We start from the raw sequence: 19,900 nt of genomic DNA, 5'->3' as shown, positions 1-19,900 counted from the left end.
AGAAAATATAAACGAACAACCACTAAATTATATATAAAAAATAAACCAAAATACATTATCCGAATATCTTACATAAAAATACATGTAGGAATGAACTCAAAAAAGATAAAGTAGTATGGATTTTTTTAATTGAACTATGAGTAGTCTGTATATATAGTTTGCAATGGTCCATGTATTTTCTAAAACTCTATGAATTCAATTCATATAATCGGATTAGTGGTCTCGATACAAAGTTCCGTACTTATTCTACACTTATATTAACGATTGAACTTTGAATGTTCACTAATATAAAATCAAAAGAAAATGAATGTTAATGGTGGGTTTGAACGTAAAATTTTAAAGGTGGGATTTAAGGGTCCATGGGATTTGGTGGAATTACATTTCCTTCGGTATGTTTGGTTTCCCAAATCCTTGGAATCACGTTTTCCACGGGAATCAGTTTTCCAGCAAATCCTCCATATGGAGTTTGACCCCTCCCCCCTAAGATTTGCTGGGACACTTATCAAGGGATTTATGAACCTACATTTTTTAACTTTAAATCTCATACATACACAATTTTATGATTCCGAGCGTAATCCCAAATAGTATATGGACTTTTAAAACAAGATTTTTCTATGAATCATAGGAATTTTAAATGAGTTACCAAACACACCAGAAATTTATATGAATCCCAGAATTTATAATCCCATGGGATTATAAATCCTCGAAATCATGAATTTTGCAAACAAACCCACCATTAATTGAATTATTGATAAGAATTTTGACCAATATTTTTTAAGTATACTTGTACATTTTCTCTTATACAATTTAACTTCTTAATTAAGAAAATATTGTCTAAATGAATAAATATTCGTTTATATATTCATTTATCGATAAATAAACAATTCCGCTAAACGAATAATTTTTTCTTGGTCCTGAAGGCATTTATTTATCGAGGATCGACGGTAATTTAGTACCCGAAGGTGGAACCGTATCGCAACCGAACTCATTCGCATCCCAAAGTTACTGATAATGATCGTACAATTATAGTTCGTGTGATCTACAAGTAGTAAATGCTTGCAGCATTATTGTGTTTTGATGGTTGGGCCGGTTGGGGGTGGGAACTACTGAATAGCACATTTTCCTGCCCCAAAAGTACGCTGTGGATTTTAATTTTTCTGTTCAACCGTACATTTGTTTTGATTGCCATCAATAATTTCAGATCTACTCATATAACGACATTGTTTTGATTGCCATCAATACATTACAAAGGTGAAACGTATCGATGATTACAACCAGCCGATCAGCTAAACTGTTACCAGTCCTAGGGTATTAGTTTTCACGTGGGCACCAAAATGAAAACCAATTTAGTGGTTGGCATTTAGGTTTGTCAATTTAATGGGATGACATTTAAGAAACTTGATGGAACCCAGGTCGATATGCTAAAAAATAACCATGTCAGTAGATCTCCGATCTTTATCTAATTGATCGATCAAGCTCTTCTACTAGAGGAATAAGCCGAAAATACTACATATTCCCCTAGCTTTTTCCATAAAACCACATTTCCACATGACATGTCACAAGCCTCAGGCCCACCACGAGCCCTAAGAATTTACCGTCTGTAGATGAAGGGTTTAAATGGGGAAAAGTTTGGGGGAAATGGGCGTAAATTTCAGAGGCAGGTAGGTGCAGCTGCTTCGCCGAATTAACTGCCTCCGCACTATAACCTTCAAACACTTGAAGAAAGGTGCGGGAGCCAGATAGGTCACGTGCTAGCACGAGCACAATCCTTCCCAACACATTAGAATTTGAACCCAACCCAACACGTGACTTACCCAGCACGATAAGTTCATGGGATGTATTGAGCCAAACTAATCGGCACATCACAACACGGATAAGTACGTGGCACATCACAATACATGATATTAAGAATTATTCATGGCCTGCATAAAACACAATGGCATTATACATCATATTTTGTGTATATTTGAACAAAGAGTCGTTATTCTAGCCAAACTTTAACATTTTATCGTCATTATGTTGATTTATTTTTGGAACAATACGTACACACCTAAATATTTGGAAAACATGAAACAAATATGTCCGTCCAAGCACAACATCTATATTTTTTTGTGTACAATACATTACAACCGCCTAGGCCTAGCACGACAGAGCCCCGACACACCTTGATTTCCGGCACAGTACGCTGCATGTTAAACATGTGATTTCGTTGGTTGGGCAGTGCTTGGCCAGCACATTTCGCACATGTGCACGTGATTATCAATCAATGTATAGCTGTATAATTCTGTGTACATATCTATGTATAGAAACACTACGGTAGCCTCTTTCCGTAACTAATTAGATTCAAAAAATCATGTGGAAACTCGAAGTTGCTGATGATGGAGGTCCGTTTAATGAGTGGCTATTCAGTACTAATAATTTTGTAGGTAGACAGACTTGGAAGTTTGATCCAAATGCTGGAACACCAGAAGAACGAGCTCAAGTTGAAAAAGCTCGTCAGGAATTCTACGAAAATCGTTTCAATGTTCGAGCTTGTTCGGATGTTTTGTTACGCTTGCAGGTATAAGTTAATAACATGGCCATGAACGTAATAACATAGATATCAACTAAATACGAATTCAAATTTCTGGTGAGTAACACATTTTTTATGATGCAGCAATTGAGAAAAAACAAAGATAATTTCGATCTAAGCGTACCGCCACTACAAAAGATAGGTGATAATGACCAAGTGACTTATGAAGCAACGACAACAACCTTAAGGAGAGCCATCCAATTCTTTTCAGCTATGCAAGGGGACGACGGACATTGGCCAGCCAATTTTGATGCACTCATGTTCTTGATGCCTTCTTTGGTAAGAAATTGAAATAATATTTAACTTAATACCATGCTTGTGATCTAAGTAATATATCCTACGATCCCAAATGCCGAGTCAAAGGATGCTGATCCCAATCAGATTTGTGATCTTGGCCAATCCAATGCAAGACGCCAATAGTTTGTCCGGTTCAAACACCATCCAAGAGAACTCTTATTCTCATGTATTTTTATTAAGATATTAATTTGTCATAATAGTACATAATATGAGCACTAATACATATATAATTGGAAAGTACCTTAATATCATTAAGATATTATTTTTCCAATGTAGGACATAATATGAGTACTAGAACAACACCTAACTGGAAAGTACCTTCATCTAATATTCACCTGTCTCTTTATTTTTGTACATCTTGAAAAGTCACCAATTTTAAGGCAGGTTTCTAAGGTACTTAGGTACGACAAAAGAAATTTAGCATTTTTGCACTCACGATAGGTACAATGTGACAAACAAAACTGAATAAGTGGTACATAGTAAATGAATAAGCGGTATACAATCTCCATCGATCGATAAAAACTTTCTCTGTACGATACAAATAAAATATTATATAATCCTTGGTCCATATTATAAAACTGGATTATTGGATTTGGTTTTTTTTTTCTGATCATCAAACCACAAGTATTTCATTCTACAAGAAATGTTTACATGATGGTTTTAAAGAGAAACAAGTACATCGTAACATGAAACAAATATAAAGAAAGATACAAAACATAAATAAATCGTGAAGAGAAAAAGTGATCTACCACAATAGCACCTAAATCTTGTATTATGAGATTGGAGAAGGAATGGTATATAAACCTATAATTCGACCATTTTGATACATTTTTTCTTCTTAGAAAGGAGATGCTCCTATGACAGAGGAGTGATATGCCCAAAAATTCTTCATGTGCAACTAACCCGAACTCAAGATCTATTTTTATGATGAAGCAGAAATTGATCTTCGTCATTGCCGAATCACCGATGTACTTCTATCAAGAAACCAAACACGCAAATCTTTAGAAAGAAACACTATAAAAATGTACATAAAATCGCTCAAATAGCAAAGATAAAAATCGCTCTAATAGCGAAGAAACTATTGGAAACAACAAAAATAACTAAAAACAAGAAAGCTTTGCTCAGATCTAGCCCCTAAAGGACTAAATCTGAGCAAAGGAAGAAGAAGAAGTTGATGGGTTTTTCTCTAATTCTGAGAACTGAGAAAGAGAAATCTTAATGTTTTACTTTTACCACGATTCTTATTGGATTTTCTTAACTCCACAAAATTTGCGGAAATTTAATCATAAGATGTCTTTTAGTACACATACCCTTATCTATATTGTAATGAGAAAGTATATTAAGAGTAAAAGAAAAGGTAAAATCGGAAAAGAAAAAACTTAATCTTTTTAGAAAAACCAAAAAAAAAAAGAAATTAATCTTATATATGAGGGATGGGGAGAGTACATATATTTATAATATATATCTTCTTTCTTTTCTGCATTTTAATACTTTGTATAAAGGATCCGACTGAATATATTGTAATACCTAAAATCTTATAAATATCGTACCATACAAAGAGGGGCGGAGCCAAAAATTCTCCTACGAGTAGGAAAGGATCATAAAATGGGAAAAAAAAGACAGGATATGCAAAAACCGAACTTGGATAGGCAAAATTAGGCTTGGGATCCATCCCGGAGTTGCCTATCTTAGCCATGGGTTGGCTCCGACACTACTTACAAACACAAATATATTTATCTTATTTTCCACAATGCTTGGGAAAATTAAGTTTTATATGATATAACATAAGAACTGGCGTAATAAGCCATTTAAGACATGGTATTTTATAGAAAATACGTTGATAGTGGTTTTGGTTGGAGAATATATCCTGATACATTTGGAAACTCACCAAAAAATCCTCAGATTTGTATAACTTCTTATTTAAAGCCCTGTGTACCGTTTTGGGTAATTTTCATATGTATACACATATATTGGTTTTCTACATCATCAGTCAATTCAACCTTAAAAGATGATCACAAGGTTCTTTTTTTTTTTTCCTGAAGGTACATAATCTTTTATTATTATTTTTCTAAGGCTAAATAAAGTTAATTTTGTTTATTTGTAATTTTTTTTGAAGATAAATAAATAATTTTTTATTTTATTTGAAGTTGAAATTTTCTTTAAAGATAAATTAATTTGTTATTCACTATTTTTTAAAAATTAATAAATTACTTTATTATTTTGAGTATACAAGTTCATAATGGTTAATTGAGTTGTCCCTATGAACCCCTTCTCAACTTTCTTAACAAATCCTATGAGGAGGGGATCAGATTCAAAATGGTTGATTTGATGGAATTATAAATAGCAAGGAAACATGAACTCGAGAGATTTAGGAAACCGAATCATCCAAAATAGGTATAATCCTACCAAATCACATGGGCCCATAAATCCTACTTTCAAAATTCAGTAATGAAATCTATCTTTTTTTTTTTTTTTCGAGTTTTCACAACGAGGAAATTGGGAATTGGTGTTTTTAAGAGTAACTGGAGTCACGAGTTGCTAAATTTCCAAATAGCGAAGCTATATTTGGATTTTCATTTTTTCTTAGCTTTTCCGTTTCAGATGTAGTGGTGGATGGATGCTATATCCAGATGCTCTTTAAAGTTGTATCTGAAAATCAGACGCCAATAGAAGAAAAAAAAATGTCGACAATGAGATGGTCATTTTAAAGGCGTTTCATTTCAGCACATATTTAGGTAGAATCTGAGGTTGGGATGTTTTATTAAGTGTGTATGATATCCAACACAATTTATATAAGTATGTATGTGCGACAGGGTTAATTTTGTATGTTTGGCTGAGTCTAATAATAACGTCCGGAGAACAGTTTTTCTTGAGATAAAACTCTTCTCATTTCTTAAGGAGTTTGTATTGAATTTAGGGAAATGTGTACTAAATGGAATGCATGGTATCAAATGGATTTGAAGAGTTTTCTTTCAAGTGACATTGCTCAAGCAGGTGAAGCAACATGCGTGAGTGATTGAAGGAGCTAACGAGGTGATCCACAACAATATTTATAAAAAATCATCTACAACCCATTGATGTGAAGATGATGTGGCAAAAAAAAAGTTAGACATCCTCTAGGTGAACCTCTATTTTTATAGATTCATTTAGAGGATGTCTTCCCATCCTAGTCACACTTTTGTTAATAAAAGTCAATGAACAATAAAAACTGAAAAGATTTTAACCAACTATATGCCTACAAATAAGTAAAAGAAATAACAGAAAACTTTATGGGTTGGAGATAAAAATTTATTTTTCCAAATATTTAGAATTTTATACTCAAAGGATGTCTTAGAAGTGATGCCACATATAAAATATTCACATTCACCATTGGAGAAGCTCTCAGGATGAGTAACAACACAATTCCTCGTAACAGTATTGTATCGTACTATAAAAAGATTTAGTCCCGCAAGTTATGACTTACAACATCAAATTATCTCATAAAAAATTACAATTTTTTGTATCAAACCTTTGCTAAAAGCCATTAATCAAAAACATATACTACATCTGCTCCCGAAAAAGAGTTACTCTTGATTTTTCAGTTTGGCATGTTCTTAGGCTAAAAATGAAAAAGTGATACTACCTCTTTTCTAGGAACGGAGGTAGTAGAAGATTACTCCATAAGTACTCTAAGATGGGCACCACACCTTAAAAACTAGGGAAAAACAACCAATATTAACCCGTACAAACACTACAACAGTCAACAGTCCAAAAAATAATTGAGGTAACTAAATCCTGTGTTCATCTTGTACAAACTTCAAACATCACGTAAGTTCAATCTACCCTACCAAACACACCCCATTGGATTTGCAGACAAACGCGAATAAAGTTTGTATGAATTAAGAATATGGGTACTTACCTTGAGGGTCTCTGGCCAAATTTGGCGATTTCTAAATTCAGTTCCCACATTTGGCTTAGCAATTTGGCAACTTTAGAAACCCTCGAAGAGATTTTTTTTTTTTTTTTGGCCAAATCTCGCTTTTAACAATAACATTGTGGATACTCCAAGGATAAGAAACTAATGGACATTCGAGTAGTTGTATTAAAATACTCGAACTTATCCAAGAAATTTCACAGGGTTTACTCAATAAATATTTATGTAGATTTGTAGATATTTAAAAAATAGTCACAAAAATTAATAACTTTCTCAGAGTAATACAGAATCGGGAAAAATCTTGCAGAATTATCTAATATCTTTCATAGATTTGTAAACTCGTGAAGAGTTGTAAAATAAGTTCTACTAAGAAATTTGCATGATAAATAAAAATATCAAAGTTATCAAAGCTTATTTATTATACTAACTTCAAGTAAATTAAATCTAATAAGAGAAATTCGGTCGATTGCCTAAATATTTTTAAAACATGGTTCGAATGGACGAGTAAAAATTAGTATGGATGAAATGGACACAAAAAAAACCCAGTAAGAATGAATCTGGATTCATCCTGGCTTAAACTTAAAAAATAGCGAGGGTGCAACTGGATGCTTCCTGATATAAATTAAAAATAAGAAAAAATATTTGAAAATGAGTTGGATGAAACTGTTTACATCCTAATTATTTTTACATTCTCGTCCATTTAAACAGTATCAAATTTTACATGTCTTTTTCACCCTGGAATTGTCGTAATTGGCTTAATTAACCAATTTGTGAAATAATTAATAATTATTATTTGCAATAAATTTTTATGAAATAAAATAATGTAATTTATATCGATAGATATTAGTTGTGATAGTGAATAGTAATAATAGAAATAATTATTCTTCGGATTTGTAGCGAATAATTAAAATAAAACTATGTTTAATCATATCATAACAATTACATTGTCGTTCTAAAAGGAACTTCATACTCAGCGTTAAAAGCAATGATCCAAGAAAAGATTGATCCTTCAAAAATAAAAGCTCTTAGCTCTTTTGAACAGGTAAACTTTTGCTCAATGCAGAACATAATCAAGCACCAAACCAGGCAACAATCAGCCAACACAGTAACAAAACATCAACGTAACTTTGTTGAAACATGATGGAATTTCCCCATTACATCCACCCAATCCGATAAAATGTGGAAGATGAGATCAATGCCACTGACAAAACTGATAATCTGAACCTAGATCTATAATTAAAATCCCGAAAACTAAGATTGGAACCCTGAGATAACAAAAGAATAATAATAGAGAACAAACGGAAACTCAAAAGACGAGATCTGAGCTTAAGAGACGGAAAACGGAGACCTTTTTCTATTTTGTATTCTAACAATCGCTCTATATTATACGAATTTTCGTGCTGATCCCATATACTAATACTTACAATGAAGTGCAGGTTTTCACCTTATATATCACGGGAACTCTTAATACCGTCTTACAATCACATGAACATAGAAAGGAGACACTTCGACACATCTACTGGCATCAGGTATAACTTCCGGTGAAATTCTAATATTATCAAAGTGTTCGGGCTATGGCTAATCTAAATATTTTCTATATAATATAGAATGAAGATGGAGGTTTTGGGTTTCATATAGAAGGGCATAGTATCATGTTCAGTACAACACTTAACTACATCTGTATGCGCATACTTGGAGAAGGACCAGATGGTGGTGAGAACAATGCTTGTGCTAGAGCACGAAAATGGATCCTTGATCATGGTGGTGCGACATCAATACCTACCTGGGGAAAGGTTTGGCTCTCGGTAGGTTCCTCCACACTTGGACATCATTATTTTTTATGAAGTTCATACATTCTGGTTCCAAAACTATGTTTAATCATATGATATCTTCTGGGATATATATATATATATATATATATATATATATATATATATATATATAACAGTAATTGTTTATTTTCTTTCCTGTGAGAATCACTTACTATTAGTTAGTAACTTATATGTATACAGGTGCTTGGACTTTATGATTGGTCAGGTTGCATCCCTATGCTACCTGAGCTTATCTTGCTTCCTTCTTTTCTACCAGTACATACCGGTCAGTATTTACGTTTGTTATTACCCCGATTTTATTTGTTTGTAGGAGAATTGATAAATTAACAAAAAAAAAAAGAGGAAAACAAAACTTAAGAGGTATAAATCCAAAAGAAAATCCACGGTCAATGAAGGAGACCTTGATGCTCCCCTAAAACGTAACCGACAAATTTGAAGTATCTGATATCTCGACACTTTAAGTAAAGCCTAGTTTTTACTGTATATTGAATGTTATTGCTCAGGTTAGTGCAAATAAACATTATTGCAGGTAAGGTGTGGTGTTTTTCTCGAGTGATATCACTGCCAATGACGTACTTATATGGTAAGAGGTTTGTCGCACCCATAAATGATCTCATTTTATCATTAAGAGAAGAACTTCATGTTCAACCTTATGATGAAATAAACTGGAGCCAAATGCGTTATGTTTGTTGTAAGGTAATCGTTTACATTGTTCGATCAGTGCGATTATTAGTAGAATTGGTTACGTAATGCACGTCGGTAGACATGGTTTTTACTATTCATTATCCTCTCTCTGTTAGGAGGATATATATTACCCACATCCCATTCTCCAGAATTTGGTATGGGACTACTTCTACGTAGTTGTGGAGCCTCTTTTGAACTGGTGGCCATTTTCAAAGATGGTCAGAGAGAAGGCTTTAAGTTTAACAATGAAGCATATTCATTATGAAGATGAAAATAGCCGCTTCATTACCATGAGTTCTGTAGCAAAGGTATGCATACCCACGGTATAATTAATGGTATATATGTCCAAGAATTCGGAGATGTGAACAAAAATCGGATGCGTAATTCTGTATTTTTTTTTTAATACTTCTTTAGTTTATGTTAATGGGATTTCCGTGTTGTACTTGTACATCGACAGTCTTTATGCATGCTTGTTTGTTGGGTGGAGGATCCAAATTCAGATGCTTTCAAGAAACATCTTGCCAGAGTCCAAGATTACATATGGGTTGCAGAAGACGGACTTAAAATGCAGGTAAACATTTTGTTCAATGAAAATCCGTCTCTGGTATAAAAAAAAAGATACAAAAACAAAAGACAAACTAAGTTTATTAGTTTTGATTTTATGAACCAATTGATAATTTTGTTTCAGAGTATTACTGGAAGTCAGACATGGGATACTAGTTTGGCACTGCGTGCACTTCTAGCAAGTGACGACTTGATCGGAGAAATAGGTGCTACCCTTAAGAAGGGACACAATTACTTAAAAGTTTCACAGGTTAACTAACCTCTCATACCTCCCATACAATAACCTTGGTCACTTTCATTCATGCAAATCAAAAAGAAGTAGAATTATTGAATGATCATATTCATGACACATTAATATCAACATCTAATCTCGTGATACGTCTCTTCTGTCTGCTACACAAATGAAGGTTAGAGATAACCCATCGGGTGATTTTCGAAGGATGCATCGTCATATTAGTAAAGGAGCATGGGCTTTCTCTGATCGAGATAGTGGTTGGCAAGTATCAGATTGTACCGCTGAAGCGCTAAAGGTAATTCCTTTATAATTTAACACATTTGATTCTATTATACCCCAACGTTAATTAGGATTAACCTAACAAAGACAAGCACTTGCTAACCAAGTCCGATATGGTTGTTAGATGAATGGTTGGCGATTAATTGCTAATCCAGATACCAAGCACTAAGCTAGACGAACTTAAGTACCAAAAATAACTCTTGATAAACAAGATCTGGGTACATAAATTCATATAACCCTGTATTTTATATACAAAAACGTACCTGTCTTACGCACTACATTAACTCTTCCTTTTGTAGCATGAAATATCGTATTTTCCAGCTATGTAGCAATGTTTGCTCCGCTAAATTTTTTGTTTCTACGATAACTTTCTCTACCGCTGTCTTCATTTTGCCAAGTTCCACTTGCATTATAAAGGGTTGAAATGAGAACTATATTTGTAAGTTGTAACTGTAAATAAGGTTGCAAGAAACTGTCACTTCAACACAATCTGAACATACATTGATTTGGTTGCAGAATTGTCTACTATTTTCGCAAATGCCAGCTGAGATTGTTGGGGACAAAATGCCCGTGAAGCAGTTTTATGATGCTATTGAATTAATTGTTTCCCTTCAAGTAAGGATCCAGTTTGTGGCATAAAGTTAAAACTACTCAGTCTACACAATATATTAAATCCCCGATAATATATATATAGTAACTACTAGTTAATTTCTTAGGGCGCAGACGGGGGATTTTCCGCCTGGAATCCCGCAGCATCGCTTGAATGGTTAGAGGTTAGTGTATACCCATATAATAATTATCTGTGAAGTGTATAATCCTTTGACAACGTTGTTCTTGTAAGCCGGTTTTTAAAGACAGCTAGTTTCATTAACTATAACAGTCTAGCTCAGTTAATATTTTTATTGATGAATTTATTAATGTTTGTCCATAGGTTTTCAATTGCACAGAGATGTTTGAGGATTGCATGGTCGAACATGAGTAAGATTATTGTTGATATTAATAAATAATAATTAATGCTCACCGACATTAGTGTAATGCAACGCTTATGGGTAATGGATGTGGCCAATTTTGTGAAATATCATTATCGAATGCTTTAATCTACTAAGTGCAGGTACGTAGAGTGCACTGCATCGGCAATTGAAGCTCTAATTTTGTTCAACAAGTTACATCCCAATAACCGCACCAAAGAAATTGAAGCTTGCATCAACAAGGCAGTACATTATGTAGAACATAAGCAAGAGCCTAATGGTTCATGGTAATATAACGAGTATAATTTATTTTTGAATATAATGGGGATTTTCTGTGCACAAGATACACTAATATGCACAGACAAGTTCACCAATAACTCCCAGACCTGGAAAGATTGATAGGACTAAAAACAAGGGCAAACAAAAAATTAAGGAGGATCCCAAGAAAATAAGACTTCTATCATGTGTAGCTCATGCTTTTATTAAATATATAATCCATATAAAACAAGTGATTACCCTAACCAAACATATCTTTATAATTATTCAACGTAACTCATAAAATTCTACACAATTATTATATATAGTTCAAAATAATTCAATAATTCAATCTTAAATCAACAAATTTTTTTTACATAATTTTCATTAGTAGCCTGAAACTATTGGTGGTTCTTGCAACTTTGGATTAGGAGATGAATTGTATGCATGCGAACAGTTAGGGTTTGTACCATAACAATTGGTTATTGGTATCACAGCCAAACACCATGAACCAAACCTTCTCCAAGAAAGGGTGAGACTTATTGGCTGGATTAGAATGTACGACAGTATTTGACCTGTTTACAAGCGACCACAAAATTAAGAAATATTCATCACTTGCAATTTTAAAAGTAAAGGGAAGAAGAGCATAGATATTTTCCAATGCGCCATCCGTTCAGATCATGAACTTTTCCCATCACGAACCCGAGTCTTGAAATTCTTAACAAAAAGTTTCCAATCTTGAGATAGAAATTTAGCCACTTAGACCATACCATGGACAAACCTATAGAGGTGTTAACCGAGGCTATGACAAATACCTGATTTTGGCTAGTAAATTTTGGCTATGGGATCGGTTCCAATTTTAGCCCATAAATTTGTCCAAGATATAATATAATCTGTCCAGGTATGGAAATTGGGGAGTATGTTATGTCTATGGGACATGGTTCGGGCTACGATCCCTCGCAGCTGCTGGGAAGACCTACGCGAATAGCCTGAGTGTTCGTAAGGCTTGTGACTTTCTGCTGTCAACACAAAATTCATCGGGCGGTTGGGGAGAAAGCTATCTTTCGTGTATGAAAAAGGTATATTCATCTTCGTATAAACAATAAACCTTCAATAAAAAAGGTATATTCATGTTCGTATATACAATAAACTTTTGATAAATTAATTCGGTATCCTAAAACTCTAACGTGTAATATAATAAAGTTTCATTCAAGTAAAATGTGCTTGTTTGTATTGTTTTCTTTCTAACATTGAGTTTTTTGTCTATTGAAATTGATAATATCCTGATCAGACGTCCCATATGTAAAGTGCCAAAAGTTAAAATAATCATCCTACTTACAAAATAATATCATTCTGATGAATCAAGCTTCTTTTAATACATTTTTCCCTTTGCCTGTCAAAAAAAAAAAAAAAATATCATTCTGATTTTGTGTTTTGTGATATGTGCTCATCATCAAACAGGAATTTATACCCTTAGAGGACAACCACTTGGTACAAACATCTTGGGGTCTGATGGGACTTATACATGCTGGTCAAGTAAGTTTGCAGTATTTGTCATATATGCTTACTAATATATATTTGAGTTTCTAATCTCTATAAAAATTATGTAAAAATATGTTATCTCAGCATATTAAGGAACTAAACCAGGTTTTGTTCTCTTGTAATTTAACTTATAGGAAGATAGGGATCCTGAGCCTCTGCATCGGGCAGCAAAGATATTGATAAATAATCAAATGGAAAACGGCGATTTTCCTCAACAGGTAAACTGAAAAGCTTTAAAAGAAATACCTGTACTAGACAAGTGCACAGAAAGTAACGAAAGTTGAAGAATTTTTTAAAGTTGTATGTGTATGTTTATAATCTACAGGAGATAACAGGAGCGTCTTTGAAAACATGCATATTGCACTACACGCTTTATAGAAACATTTTTCCGATATGGGCACTTGGGGAATATCGTCGGAGGGTAGTCAAAAAACCTACATAATTTTTGTATGCGATAAAGATTATGCGGAATGCATGATTTGATTGAAAATAAATGGTTTGCATTGAATATATCACATAATTATTATTTTTATTGTAGTTTTAGTTTTTTTTTTCTTTCTTATTTGCGATTTACTCATGGGAATTAAAAAATACACTACTTTTTTCCTTATTTTCCATTATTGCCTATTGAGTTTATGTCTTACTTGTTTATTTCTTTTATTTTCATAACCTTCTTTTTTTATAAAAAAGATTATCCAAACCTAGTATTTGAAAAGTGAAAATATCCGAGAAACTCGTGAACCGATCTGTCTTTATAAGAACCACTTAACAAAGCCAAAAGTATCACAACATTCACCAAATCCACTGAAATTATTAGTTACACTGATACGAATTCCTTTCAAGTAGTAATTTAAACTTTAAAGCAATTCAGTTTAACAAACTTCCATGAAGCACCAAGAAATGGATCTCATAAGAAAAACACAAACAGATTGGATAAAAGAACTTTTGCACACATTTTAACACACCAAACCAGCTAGCATAACATACTGACACCCGATCTCCCACAAAAAAATGTTGAACTAAAAACACATTCCAATTCTTGGATAATAGAAGAACCCGAGAAAACTCGACATTATAATAACGCATATCACCAACACACTCAAGCATCCCTTGACTCAATCAGAACTATACACATTGGTTACTGTTGATAGTAGAAGCGTCTTCTCTGCAAAGAACCAACAACATTCTCAAAGCGCCATGACCTTCTACCAACAACACTGCTAAAAGAATCAAACACCAATAATTAAGAATTATTATCTCCACAAAGCACCAAGAATTCATACACTAACAGGCTAATGAGCACTAACACAAGTTCCAGACACCACAAACACTCAACAACACACATATTTCTTACATGCTGGTGTGAAAAAAGCATGGGTCTAATAACCACACCCAATATTTCATTTAGAATTCTATATGGACTAACTCCAATATTCTTTCAAGAGAATCAACTATACAGTTAGACTCAATATTTAGAAAAGTATATCAAAGAGTTATATTTCTATTTCTCAATTCAATTCGCAATCAAACAAATAGGAATTTGCGAGCCCGATTAAATAAGAGAAATAACTTGGAAGGTATCAAAAAACCAATATCCAAGTCTCAATAAATTCAATCAACAACCCAAAGGGATGATTCAAGAGCCGCTACAGACACTAGCCTACTACAAGTTAACTTCAGAGTGGAATGTAGTTGATCCCTAACTAATCTCAAACTGATCAAGGTACAGTTGTGCTCCTTACGTCTCTGAATCCCAGCAGAACTATATGCACTTCATTCCCTTAGCTGATCTCACCCACAACTAAGAGTTGCTACGACCCAGAGTCGAAGACTTGATAAACAAATCTGTTTCAAACAGAAAAGTCTATTGAAATACATAAATCTGTCTCCCACAGAAATACCTACGAGTTTTTTTTTTTCGTTTTTTGATAAATAAAGGTGCACATGAACAAATTGATATAGCGGACTTATATTCCTGAAGAACATCCTAGCAATATTAATCACCTCACAATAATCTTAATCGTATGGAAGCGAAACAAGATATTTTGGAATCACAAACGATGAGACGAAGATGTTTGTGACTTCTTTTTTATCTTACCTATCGGATATAAATCTCGAGAAAATCTTAGAGAATATAACACTCAATCACGATAGTATAAAGTAAGATCAAAACACGCAACTATAGAGAAAATAGTTGGGTCTAGCTTCACAATCCCAATGAAGTCTTCAATTCGTTAACCTAGAGGGTTTTGGAAAAAAAAACCTAAGGTTAAAGGAGGATCGACTCTAGTCGCAACTAGTATCACATAGGAGGTGTAGGGATTAGGTTTCCCAGTTGCTAGAGTTCTCCCTTATATAGTCTTCAAATCAGGGTTTGCAATCAGTGTTACTTTGGTAACAAAGCATTCAATATTCACCGTTAGATAAATACATTTCAACTGTTATATCGAACTCAACTTGTTACGCACAAATGAAAAGTGACTTCATTTAGATATGAGTAACAATACCCAAACGTGTACACTTTGTTGGCTCAACAATAGTTAACCGAAGTTAGCCATATGAGCACTTTCATATTATCCTTATTCATCTTAACCACAAATAGTTTAAATGACTCAAATAAAACTAGTTCTAGAGTTGTTCAATTTTTTAAATTCTCATAGAAGTATACAAGACACAATTAAAGCGAAATCGGTTTGATTCACTCGAATCAATTCATGAATATCATAGCCACGATTTGCAAAAGATTGCATTCCTTATTATATAAATGTATTAGTTACACAACCGATTATAGAACATAACCCACTCATGTATGCAAACGGGTACGCATAATTAAGTAGCTGGACTTGGATTGTGTTCGCCAGTATGCAAACGGGTACGCATAGTGTCGTACACCTCCAAACTTCAGTTGGAACCAGTACGCGTACATGTACGCAAACTTCAGTACCCGAACTTCAACTGACTTCGAAAGTGCGGGTATAAGTACGCATACTCTAGCTCTCGGACTTTACCTGACCAACCAGTACGCACACGAGTATGTATACTAAGTTATGATCTTGGATCAACTCATACGCAGGGTCGCATGTTGTGCTTATAATCCAATCATGGTTAAGTGTTCTAAACTCTCATTTTAATCATTGAAACATTCTCGGAAGACAATGTTAGCTGCCTCACACAAACTATCAGCTTCAAATCAATTTTCAAGTGATTGAATTATCAATACGAAACATTCCGAGTCTACATCAAATGATTGTCTCACAAAAATCATGTAAGATATTACCAGGCGATTTTCACATGATCATCATTTGAATTTTGTCAAGAATATAAGATGAACTTGGTTAAAGTGAAGTATTACCAAGAAATATTTCGAGAAATACGTTAGCGAGTTAAACTCAACTCGAAATATCAAATGTGTATAAAGTGAAGTCAATATATCTATACAAATTTTGTCTCGAATATGAGATAAAGTAGAAATAGACTTCTGAGTGATAGATGAGTTTCAGTCTCCACATACCTTTTGTTGATGAAGTTCCACAAGCTCCCTTTAGTAGTTCTTCGTTTTCAATTGATGAACGCCGTGAAGTCTAAAGACCAACTACACAATTTATCCTAGTCCGAGACATAGCTATAAATAGACTAGAAATGAAGACTTATAGATTTAATCATTAAAATTGATAAAGAAGCTTGAGATAGCAACACATGCGAGTTTGACCGAACAATGCTCTAACATGGTGTTTTTCAGAATTTGATAATTGCTCTTTTACATCCGAATCTTCAGAAATTTCTACCAAGTACCTTCTCGCATTTTTCAGGTGTTATCTCCTCATGTAAAGGATTTTTGAGGAGTTATTTCCTCTTGTAAAAGACCTCCATCAGCACAAGAGGAGCTATCCTTGATAGCAGAAGTATCAATCTTAGTTTGTTTATAAAACAAAAATGCCAGCAACCCTACTGCCAAGATTCAGTTTTAAGGTAAGTAAACAAGAAAAAAAAGAAGAAACTAACATTATGATCATCGCGTGGTACTGATTGTATATTTAGCCACTTCCTCGATAGAGCATCAACGGGTCCAAAAACTTCATTAATTCTCAAATTCCCCTTATTCATTTTCACTTTCACTTAATTCTCTTATTTAACCCTCAAAAGCATCAGTGTTCATTAATACAACAAGTAGTGAGGACGTGTGTTGCACGTTGGCAATGCTATTCTTTCCTACTTTGCAAATATTTTGGCGTTGTGTCGACATCATATTTTATACTTTTCATCCTGAAATTATTTGATTATTTTTTATTATGTATTTATGAATAAATCAATGTTTTTGCTGATTTTTCAATTTAATCTTAAACTATGTCTAACTTTTTAGTGGAAAATATATAAAAATTTGGAGAAACATAAAAAAAAAATTAAAAAGCAAAAAATTTGAAATTGATATCATTATTTGTGCTCATTGAGTAGATAATTCAAGGGTTTCCCACATATATAAAATTCACAACAAACAGACGTGTAGTTTGAGATGTGAAGTCTTCAAAATATATGAAAAGGATATTTACTCTTATGTCCCCGTAGATATTTTTTATACCACTTTTTTAAAATCTAACATTTGATGAAAAAGAGAATATCTAGTAATCCAGCGGTTAAGGACAATAGTTTGTGACGAATATTTTTTTGTTTGACGGGAATACTTTTTGGAACATTCCTAGATTTGATGGTTAAGAACTAGTGTAAGGAGATTTGAAGGTTACGAAGGATGAAGCTTGATATACACATGCTAACATTAAAAGGGAATGAGATTGGTAACTCGTTGTTTTAATAAACAAAATCAAGATCAATTTGGAATCCAAGTTTTCCCTTAGATCACTTAGCAAAATTCCTAGCTCAATCCCTCGTGCAAATTTATCATCATATCTCCCTTTCTCTCTCCATCATTGTCTTGGTGATTTTTGAAGAACATCTAAAGAGAAAATGGAATCAATTATTCGTATGATGGCGATGAAGATTCTATTACCACTTCTATGGTTTCATTGTTGGGAATAAGATTATCATTATTACTAAATGGTTTCATTGTTGGGAATAAGATTATCATTATTACTAAAACAACGTAAAGAACCGAGAAAGAGAAGAATTAACTAAAAAAAGGGAGTTGGGTTTTTGTGTGTTCATATTTTTAAGGTTTGTAAGGATAGCTTGGGAATGCATTTTGTTTTGTGTGGCTAAATGAGTAATTGAGTTGTCAATATATCGTGATCTGACCGAAAAATTGACCAAAACCCGTGAGATATTGACTGATTGAGTTAACATATTTGGATGGAGGCCTATAATTGCACGATGAAAAAATAACGGGCCGAGATTTTTTTTATCGGATAAAAATTAGAACCATCATTTGGGGTATACAAACAAATTTTATGGCATACAATTTAACTACCCTATCCTATGGCTCCTTATAAGGGGTGTCCTAGAGAGTTGAGTTACTAATATACCCTTAAGTCTTTGGAATGGCATTAATACCCTTCCTTATCCATATATTTTCCTTTTTTACTTTCATTATATTTCTTTTATTTTCTTTTTATTATTTTTTCAATTGGTTTTTTTCATTTTTTAATAAAATTGGTTTTCCTCAAAACTTTTTTTTCAATTTTATTTTTTTTAAAGTTTTTTTTTTCGATTTTTTTTAATAATAAATATAGTTTTTATTTTTTTTTATTTAAAAACATACATAGGTTCAACTAATAACGAGTTAGCCGATCGAACCAAGTGTGTTCCTCGTATATGAAGAATACTGAGAGGTTCGGCTGATAACTTGTCAACCAAACCTAGGCTTTTTGAAAACAGCCGAACTTAACTCTGTAACTACCAAACTTAACTCTGTAACTACCAAACTTAACTCTGTAACTACCAAACTTAGGTTTGGCAGGTTCGTGGAAAAAATAGAACAACCGAACTTAGCATTGTTCTTAATAATGTGAAGTTCGGCTAGAATATTCGTGTTTAATTATCAGCCGAACTGTGCATCCGCACCTCCAGAACGAAGAACAATGAGAAGTACGGCTGATAATTTTTTCAGTTGTGTGCCGAACCTCACTCTGTAGCTGTCGTAAAATTATGTTTTTTTCGATTCAATCATAATCTCTCGATCAAATACAAAAAAATTAATACTTGAGATTGTGGAAATACTTTCTATGGTGCATTACTTACTATGGTACATAATATAATTTCTTTATAATTTATATAAAAAAAATATTTGGTTAAAAATAGAAAAGTGAAAAAAATTAAATAAAAATAAAGGGTACCTAGCTCAGCTTGTCATCCCCGTTCTCCAAAGTTTCATGCATTCCAGGAGGTTCCAGGTTCGAGCCCCCAATGGCGTAATATTACAGAAATTAACATGGCTAGGTTACCATGAGGCTCCCCCATCCGCTTCGGCTTCCTTTGGCTAGGTTACTCATGAGGCTCGTTGATAGGCTAACACAACAACATGTACAATTAATATAGTAGTATGTTGTTGGAGCTTAGCATGTTAGGCTTCTAACTAGTTAGTGTAATACTCTTTATCTAACAATAAAAATTTATTAAAAAAAAATTAAAAACTAAAAAAAAGTTAACTGATCAAGGATGTCTAACTAATTTAACACTAATAATCAATATTAATCACTAATCAAATAAGGGTATTTTTGCTATTATGGAAAATAGCTAGATATGGGGCACTACAGAAACACTATCTAGCATCCCGGTTTTTTCCTATTCTATATGCCCCAAAATTATTGG

General features: G+C 33.3%; 1 protein-coding gene across 1 annotated transcript; it reads left to right on the top strand.

The window, feature by feature from the left end:
- Positions 1 to 2,353: 2,353 nt before the first annotated feature.
- On the top strand, positions 2,354 to 13,583 carry LOC113328896 (beta-amyrin synthase-like). Its single transcript, XM_026575887.1, has 18 exons — positions 2,354 to 2,560; positions 2,657 to 2,851; positions 8,219 to 8,311; positions 8,390 to 8,587; positions 8,795 to 8,879; positions 9,144 to 9,310; positions 9,415 to 9,606; positions 9,756 to 9,869; positions 9,987 to 10,112; positions 10,270 to 10,392; positions 10,893 to 10,991; positions 11,093 to 11,149; positions 11,308 to 11,354; positions 11,488 to 11,631; positions 12,501 to 12,678; positions 13,061 to 13,135; positions 13,276 to 13,359; positions 13,467 to 13,583. The coding sequence occupies exons 1-18, from the start codon at positions 2,354 to 2,356 to the stop codon at positions 13,581 to 13,583; spliced, it is 2,301 nt and encodes a 766-aa protein (XP_026431672.1).
- The last annotated feature ends 6,317 nt before the right edge of the window (positions 13,584 to 19,900 follow it).

This window comes from Papaver somniferum, unplaced genomic scaffold (genome assembly GCF_003573695.1).
Source record: "Papaver somniferum cultivar HN1 unplaced genomic scaffold, ASM357369v1 unplaced-scaffold_114, whole genome shotgun sequence".
In the NCBI taxonomy this organism is placed as follows: domain Eukaryota; kingdom Viridiplantae; phylum Streptophyta; class Magnoliopsida; order Ranunculales; family Papaveraceae; genus Papaver; species Papaver somniferum.
The sequence above is the reverse complement of the archived record's forward strand: the minus strand, read 5'-3'. Positions and strand labels throughout refer to the sequence as shown.